Here is a 9,390-nt window from a genome sequence, read left to right on the forward strand (position 1 = left end):
GTTGCAATGAACGTGCTGCAACCAGCAGTTTCAATCCAAGAGGGAAAATGAATACTCAGCTGCCGGCGGGTTGCCGTAGAAACTAGACAGGAGTAAACATGAAGAGAGCGAGGCGAAACGTCGCAACGCTGCGTATACCTACAACACAACGACGACCACGATGATGCACGACACTGGTGAATGAATCCTGCGATGCACGGCGGCCAACACGTCCGCATCCTGCGGCGTCACTCCCTTTCATCTTCTTCAACAACGACCAGCAGGCTGCAGTAACTTTATTCTCTCGGCTGCCTTTTGGATTTATTCAAGTTACATTTAGGTAAAAATTGTCAGCACTAAATAATATCATATGTTTTTAAGAGTGTCTGAGTGTTTCACAGCGTTTATGTAAAATAAACACACCCACACCCCTCTGCTCAACCCTGCGGAGGTGCGCCACAACGACCCATTTGGTCTGAATACGGCCTTATCCGCATTGCTCAAGTTGCCATGGCAACACACAAACCAAAACACGGGACACAGAATTAAAACATAATTTTTTTTAAATGAATGATGTTTCGCTCCCGTGTTCCTACTCTTCATCCTACTCTGAAATAGAGTCAGCTGATGTCCCACCTGGTCGTCGAGGCTCTGCAGCAGCATGCTGTTCACTTCCTGCTGCTGTTTCGGTTCCAGTTTCTTGATGAAGAAGAGGATCTCCCACCACTCGGCCCGAGTCAGAGCCACCGGCTCCATGTGCAGACCCTCCGACAGGTACGGCAGCGAGTAGAGACCGCCGGGAGGCTTCGAGAAGAACGTCTGACTCACTGAGACAGAAGAAGAAGAAGAAGAAGAAGATAAACTAACGTGTTCACTTCCTGGAAGACACACAGGTGGACGTCCGATGTTACCTGCGGTGAGTTTGATCGTCTCGGTCAGAGATGAAGCCTTCTCCTGAGTCTCCTTCTCGCTCTGACTGCTGCTGCCGCTGCCCAGGATCTCCACCATGTGCCAGTGGACCCAGTAAGTCCTGGACAGGGAGTTCCAGTACACCTGAACACAGCACACGGGGGAGGGGGGGGACAGTCGTTAAGTGTTGTCACCGTCTTTCAGTAAATATGGCTTCAGTCCTCCGACCAGCAGGAGGAGCTGCGGCCTGCAACAGGAAGTTATCAGCTATAAACTCACCTGAACGGGCGGCGAGCCGTCGTTGCTGTAGCGGAACTCTCCTTCGTCTCCGGCGCTCACCTCCTCGTAGTCCTCCAGCATGCGGACCGTCATGCCGCTCTTCAGGTTGTCCTGGACGTACTCCACGTAGGCCGAGCGGCTGGCGAAGTCCGAGCGTGTCTTGAAGCCGTTTCCCGTCTTCTTCTTTGGCGGCGTGGCGGCGGGCGCGGCCACGGTGGCGGTGAGGGCGACGGGCGAGGCGCAGAAGCGAGGCTGAAAGATGGACCTGAGGACGGGGCGGGACGCCTCCTCCCCTTGCTCCTTCCCGCAGGCCCCGCCTCCTCCCAGGTGCTGGGCGGAGCCGTCGGGCGGCTGGCGGTTGCGGTCCCAGCCCATCACCCGGACCAGCTCCGAGATAAGGTTGGCCATCGCCATGGTGAAGTCGAACTCGCGCTGCATGCGGAGGTGCTCCGTCTGGTGGGCGGTGCTGGAGGAGGAGCAGGAGGCGGGGGAGGGGCTGGCGTCCTGTCTGTCGGAGCTAGACTCCGCCCCCGCCGTGTTGAGCTTATCCATCAGTGACGTGACGCACAGATAACGTTTCACCAGAGAGAACAGCAGCTTCCCTGGAATCTGAACAAACAAACAAACAAACAAACAAACAAACAAACGTATGTAACTGTGCAGGTAAATATTGTTTATGGATGTTCTCATCAACACTTAATACAACCAAACTGAAACGTTTCTGTTGACAAAGTCAGTTTTATAATAATCAATAATCAATAATCAATAATCAGTGTTCCAGGTCAGACTACAGTTTAACCACTAGGTGAAATATGATGTAATGAGATTAAAACCAGATCAATACACTTTATAAACAGCAGCCATGTTGGAAATCTGAGCTGCCAGAAATCCAACTGATCGATCGATCGATCGATCGATCGATCAGGTGATTAATCAGACGCTGTGACCTCAAACAACAACAACAACAACAACAACAACAAGCCATCTGACTGAAACATTCAGGGTTAAATGGACCAGAACATGTGATGACTCCTGAAGGTTTATGAGTATGTAGGTGATGCGGTCTCCATGGAAACGATGACTTACAGTCTTCAGTCTGTTACTGACAGGAAACAGACGCCGATCGGAGTCGTTACTGACAGGAAACAGACGCCGATCGGAGTCGTTACTGACAGGAAACAGACGCCGATCGGAGTCGTTACTGACAGGAAACAGACGCCGATCGGAGTCGTTACTGACAGGAAACAGCTGAAATCTCTGCACAGTGAAGTGAACCTGCTGATGCTGCAGTTCTCTGCTTCATCATGTTTCTATATTCAACTTGAAGCGTTAATGTGAACCTGCGTTTAGCTGGAGAGGAAACCAGAGTTTGGCTGAACTGACCCTGTGAGATCAGAGGACTGTTCCACTAACGCAGCTACAGAAAGCTGCGCTCACTTGAAAAAGTCTGACGTGTCTAAACTGCGTCTAGTCAGCGCTCAGTCTATCCAGACTGGAGTAAACCTGCAGCGTGCACGCAGGACGTAAACAACCCAGAACAGTCGATTGTAGAAAAGACGATACTGTGTCGCATAAAGAAGAGAAAACTAGAGCGAACAGAACAAACCTGCTGATGAAACTATAAGAATATAAAGAAGTTTCACCAAAAACTGCTGCAATTAACAAGGTGAAGGAGACGACTCGACACCTGTAGGCAGGTAGTGATGGTTTAAAGGTTGGAGGAGTGAACTGGTCACCAGAAGGTTGATGGTTCAATCCCTGCAGGCTTGATGAGTCTGGGTGGGGAAGTGAAGAGCAGCGCTGGTTCCTGTTCATGGTTTTATCTTTATTTGTTAATAAATGAGCGTTCAGATCAGTGACTGGGGTTTTATTATCACTAGACTGGATAATATCTGATGTATATTTATAATTATGGTGTCATTTACAAGCATCACTGAACGTTAAACATTAACTTTAATATAAAGTAGAGTGGAAACAGCTTATAATGATCACGTCTGTCTATAAGCAGATGATTATTAGAACCTTTTCTTCAAACGCAGTGTGCACATTTGGGACTGATTGATTTCTGTAGGCGACTTATTTAAACAGCATAAAAAGCTTTTTGATCCATGTAAACAGCTGATCACTGTATCCATGTGAAGCAGGAGGTCATAGTTTTGATAGTTTTTGTCTTCTGAGTGAATAAATAACACTTTTATTTCTGAAATTATTATTATATTATATTAATGCGAGTGTGAAAGGACACTTGATGGAAGCGTCTGCTGACCTGCACCGTTAACCTGCCACGGTTACCATGGTTACTGAGCTGAGACTCATATCAGCCGCAGTGATGGAACAGAACTCTCACTTAAATTAGCCAAGCTATCCTGTTAGCCACCTTAATGGAACAGCCCTCTGGTTTTACTGGTTTAACTGGTTTTAGGAGTGATGTTTACCTGCGGCAGGTGGATCCCTTCGAAGGAGATTCCGTGCTCCTCTGACGACGTGGTTTCTGCAAACAGCTCCAGCAGCGTGTAGCGATTATCAAAGTCCATGTGCTGCTCGATGCCGTCCTGCTGGCTGAGAGACAGCAGCACGTACGCACGACTCCCTGCAGGAGACAGGAGACAGGAGACGGGAGGAGACAGCAGGAGACGGGAGGAGACAGGAGACAGCAGGAGATGGGAGGAGACAGGAGACAGCAGGAGATGGGAGGAGACAGGAGACAGGAGGAGACAGCAGGAGACGGGAGGAGACGGGAGGAGACGGGAGGAGACGGGAGGAGACGGGAGGAGACAGGAGGAGATGGGAGGAGACAGGAGACAGCAGGAGACAGCAGGAGACAGCAGGAGACAGCAGGAGACGGGAGAAGACGGGAGAAGACGGGAGGAGACGGGAGGAGACGGGAGGAGACAGCAGGAGATGGGAGAAGACGGGAGGAGACAGGAGGAGACAGCAGGAGACGGGAGGAGACGGGAGGAGACGGGAGGAGACAGGAGGAGACAGGAGGAGAGGGGAGGAGACAGGAGGAGACAGCAGGAGAGGGGAGGAGACGGGAGGAGACAGGAGGAGACAGCAGGAGACAGGAGGAGACAGGAGGAGACAGCAGGAGAGGGGAGGAGACAGGAGGAGACGGGAGGAGACAGTCAGTATATAAATGTCTTATTAAACAGAGTAACAGGAGCATCAGTGTATTTTACTGACTGAGATTCTTTTATTTTTTATGTCTTATATATATTATATATATTGTATATATTATATTTTATATTTCGTATATTATATATTATATATTATATATTATATATTATATGTATGATCAGCTGCTGCAGTAGAAACAGTTCAAACAACAAACACGTCAAGAAGAAGAAAACACTGAAACTGTTGAGAAGAAGCTTCATAAATATGGATGATAGTTAAATATGAAATATATCAACATTCACAGGATCATCCAACTTCCTGCAGTTGTTGCTTCACTGTTTGGGTTCATTGTTTATCAGTTGTTGTGGACTGTTGTTGTTGTTGTACATTGAATATAACGTCAGCGGTCGTCATCATTAGTCTGATACATCCAGACCTGATCTCTCCTCCACTTTGATTCAACATGTTCACTCAGCTGAGGTCAACAGTCAGCAGCAGCCACGCCCCCCGTAGGAACAGCCACGCCCCCCACCGAAGCAGCCACGCCTCCCGCAGGAGCAGCGGCGCCTCCCGCAGGAGCAGAGCTGAAACTACACCTGCTGAAGAGCCGACAGACAGTTGAGTCACTGTGCTGGACTGGTGTGACTCGTGTGACTGGTGTGAGTGTGGAACCAGCAGCGTGAAGCAGCAGCATGGACTCTGAGCAGCTCGTGGAGGAAAACATGAAGCATCGTCTGAGGAATCAAACGTTTCTCTTAATCAACCGCAGTCCATTAACTGGGCTTTTTATAGAAAGACATGCAGAGTGAGAGCTCCTCCTCCCCCGCGGCCCTGATGACTCATGGGAAAAACTCTCAGCTGCTCCCCGCCCAGGAGTTGCTCCACATGTCACCAAAAAACCAACAAGAAAAATATAAAATGTGTTGCAGCAGCAGGAGGAAGAAGAAGAAGAAGAAGAAGAAGAAGAAGAAGAAGAAGAAGAAGAAGAAGAGCAGCAAACTGTGTCTGATCACTGATTTAACTAGTTCAAAAACTGTTTATGAGACTATTATATATATTATTATATATTTTACTACATGTATTGTTATATAAATTATTATATATTTTATTATATATTCTATTATATATATATTATATATATTATATATATATTGTTATATATCATGTGTGTCAACTATTAGAAAATCAAAGACATATCTGATGTGAATTTCAGATTTATGATTAATTATTAATATGTGTATTTATTCTCACCATGAAAACATTTATTTAAGAAAAAACGATTGTTTTTATTATTGATTAATGTAAAGATGATTTTCTCAATCGATCAATCGCTTCTTGGTCTATGAAGCATCAGTCTGGAGTTGTGGGTCAGCTGATGTATCACATGTCAACTCTGACACACAGATGTTCACTTATCTGTCATTAATCAATCAATCAATCAATCATCAGAGTAGTTATGGATTATTGATTGGTTCTGAAGGTCTGAAGAAACGACTGACGAGTGAAACTGAAACAATCAGATTAAATCTGATCCTAATCAATAAATCAAACATTTCCTCAGTGAGCAAACCTGAGATTCACTGAACTTCAGAATGATCGATCAATAAAAACCTTTGACTGAACTCAACACGTCTGACAAGAGAGTTATTGATCTGATGACTGACAGCGAGCTGCAGCTGGAATTGATCGATTATTATTATTATTATTATTATTGTTATTATTATTATTATTATTAGCTGATGATGTCACAGCAACATAATCAGGCTGCGTTCAGAGATAATTATACTTTTACTCTCCTCATTTATTTATTTATTACTTCCTTTTTATCACCCTTTTGTAATTAATTACACACACACACACACACACACACACACACACACACACACACACACACACACACACACGCACACGCACACAGCAGCGATCACTGTCTGGCATTATTATGAACACTATTATAGTGATATTATTTGTTTGTTTAGTTCTCATCATGTTTCTGTCTTGATAAATAAAAACAGAAGGCTGATTAACAGACTTCATCATGTTCATTGTGTCTCGTCCGACCTTCATCACTCACTGAAACATCATCATCATCATCATCATCGTCGTCTCACGTTTCAGTGAGCGAGACGGTGTCAGATTATTTCAAAATAACAACAAAAACTATGAAAATGAGACTAAAACTAAATAAAATGTTGAAAACTAAAACCTGTGAGTGAACAGAGTGTTTCTGGGTTGTTTGTAGCATCGATGTTGCTACGCTAGCAGGTTTCTGTTTGTTTACTGCAGGAACACAGCGAGTCGAACGAGGCGTCACATGACGAGGAGAAACTGTTCTCGACCAATCATACGCAAGCTAACAGATACTGAACGAAAGGCCGACGTCAGCAAACTATTTTCTCTTTTTGTTCCAAGCTCACATGCAGCCTCACTCATTCACTCATTCATTCACTCATTCACTCACTCATCCATTCATCCATTCATTCATCCATTCACTCATTCATTCACTCATTCACTCATCCATCCATCCATCTCACACACACACACTCACTCATCCATTCACTCATTCATTCATTCATCCTGCTGTGACTGAACCCAAACACAGACCTTCAGTCAACTCAGTGAGTAAATGTTGTTTATGTTGTGGAAGCGTTGAAATCGAGTTCGTCACTGCAGACGTTCATTAGGTTTAACTGATCAATAAGACTGTGATACACCGATCAAATGAACTGAGCTACTGGCGTGAATGTAAACTGGCGTGAATGTTAACTGGTGTGAATGTAAACTGGTGTGAATGTAAACTGGTGTGAATGTTAACTGGCGTGAATGTAAACTGGCGTGAATGTAAACTGGTGTGAATGTAAACTGGTGTGAATGTTAACTGGTGTGAATGTAAACTGGTGTGAATGTTAACTGGTGTGAATGTAAACTGGTGTGTGAATGTTAACTGGCGTGTGAATGTTAACTGGCGTGAATGTTAACTGGCGTGAATGTTAACTGGCGTGAATGTAAACTGGTGTGAATGTTAACTGGCGTGAATGTTAACTGGTGTGTGAATGTTAACTGGCGTGAATGTTAACTGGCGTGAATGTTAACTGGCATGAATGTTAACTGGCGTGAATGTTAACTGGCGTGAATGTTAACTGGTGCGAATGTAAACTGGTGTGAATCAGCTTTAATGTGTCTCCAGTCAGTTAAACTCTCCATTAATCAATCATTGATCATGTGATCAATAGAAACTGGAGAGATCAGTGTTCAGTGTTTTGTCCTTTGAGCTTCTGTTGATCAACTGATCAATTAATCGTTGCGGCTCTCAGTCAGTGAACTGCTGACAGAGCCTGAAGCATCGGTGCCGTTGCTATGGTTACCTGCAATTACTACACCTGGAGCAGACGTTAAACACCTGCCAGCCAATCACAGAGCAGTATTAAGTCTGAGTTACCTGCATCATGTGACGCCAGCGCTCGCAGCATCTTCCCGGCGCTGCGTCTGGTCTGCGTCTCCTTGTTGCACAGCAGCTCCATCAGCAGGTTGAGGGCGCCGGTCTCCTTGAAGACGCCGACCAGCGAGCCGATGCTGGCGTAGGCGCTCAGCACGTGGATGGTGTGCGTGATGCTGATGGAGAAGTCGCTCTTCTTGGCCATCTGCTTCCTGGCACGGCGCACCAGGTTCTTCACGTCCTCCTTCATGTCCGACAGCTCCACCTCGTCGAAGGTGACGTCTGTCGGGAACTCGCCGCCGCTCCTCTCGCCGCCATCTGCCGACTCGCCGCCCTGCTGTTTCTCCTGTGGCTGCAGGGGGCGCTGTGAGTCTGTTTTCCTCTTGCCCAGCAGGGTGGGGCAGTTGGCGTATACGTCCTCCGTCGACATCCACATCAGGATGTTCTCCGGTTTGGTCTCGCCTGACGTCGAGCCGCCGGACCCGCCCACTCCGGAGCCGCCGCCACCCGTCCCGCTCGCCTCGCCGCCGTTGCTCCCAGAGCTGGAGCCGTCGTCGATGGTGATGAGGCACCAGCGAATCAGGTACTCCGTCTGGCCGTCGTGGGTGCGGCGCTGGCGGATCAGCTCCTCAGGATACGCCTGCAGCCTCGGGCCAAGCTGGACCAGCAGGTTCCCATTGCGGCGTTCGCCCACCATGGTCACTGAGGAGACAGCAGAGGGTCACATGACGCGTCACATGACATTCAATAATTATCATTTTAATCGCTCCTTTTGTTTGAGAAGTAAGAAGAGCTCATTAACATTTGTTAATAATTTAAATAAACTGAAACAGTCTTCTTCACACACTTGTTTATTCAATATTCATGTTTTTACTACATTTCCCATAAGCCCACAGACCTCGTGGAGAACGCTGAAGCAGAGCAGCATCACAGAAACGCATGAAAACAAGTTTCAGTGAGTTCATGTTTATGGGAGTTGTAGTTTTTTTGTACACCAGATGAAACATCATTACATCATTACAGAAGCTGGTGGAACAGAGGATACACAGGAAGTGATGTCATGACTTTGGCTCGACATAAACCAACTTTTCGGGACAGTTTTAACGACGGCTATAAAAACTTTGTGTTAGTCCTGTTCTTCATGAATTTCATTAAGCTGATGATTCATTACACAGTCTGATGACGGGACCAGACTTTAGAGATGATCACTGTGATCATTAGGCGATCAATGAGTCATAAAAACATGACAGTGACTTGGCTTGAGAGACACAACACACTGGAGCCCGACCAATCAGAGCTCAGCTTTTTCAGAACTTCAGTAACATGCAGCAACAACTTTTCTAATCTTTTTTTTTTGCTGAAATATTGGATCATTTGAACATTTATTGAAATGAAAGCATGTGAGAAGTTTAGAGGGAAAAATCACTATTTGGTGGAGCTGTTAACAACTCATAGACATGTGAAATGTGACCCCGACTACACACTGCTTTTTGTAAGACGTCAAAAGACAAAAAGGTTGGAAACCACTGGTTTCATCTTTAACAATGTGTTGTATTTTAAAAGCTTGTTATATTATCCATTGTGTCAAATCTTCATCTGAAAAGTAACTAAAGCTGTCAAATAAATGTAGTGGAGAAGAAAGTACAATATTTCCCTCTGAAATGTAGAAA

General features: G+C 45.8%; 1 protein-coding gene across 3 annotated transcripts in view; it reads right to left on the minus strand.

Moving 5' to 3' along the window:
• LOC122996585 (cullin-9) overlaps positions 1-9,390 on the minus strand; it is a 50,840-nt gene that overhangs the window by 39,993 nt on the left and 1,457 nt on the right. For 2 of the 3 annotated variants that reach the window (XM_044372106.1, XM_044372105.1), the window contains exons 2-6: positions 7,724-8,422; positions 3,603-3,757; positions 1,168-1,776; positions 891-1,032; positions 616-806 (exon numbers count right to left, since the gene is read on the minus strand). In XM_044372106.1, coding sequence (XP_044228041.1) covers positions 616-806; positions 891-1,032; positions 1,168-1,776; positions 3,603-3,757; positions 7,724-8,422 — 1,796 coding nt within the window. Of the gene's footprint in view, positions 1-615; positions 1,033-1,167; positions 1,777-3,602; positions 3,758-7,723; positions 8,423-9,390 lie in introns of all 3 variants that reach the window. The other variant, XM_044372104.1, reaches the window with a different exon arrangement.

Source organism: Thunnus albacares, chromosome 14 (assembly GCF_914725855.1).
Source record: "Thunnus albacares chromosome 14, fThuAlb1.1, whole genome shotgun sequence".
Taxonomy (NCBI): domain Eukaryota; kingdom Metazoa; phylum Chordata; class Actinopteri; order Scombriformes; family Scombridae; genus Thunnus; species Thunnus albacares.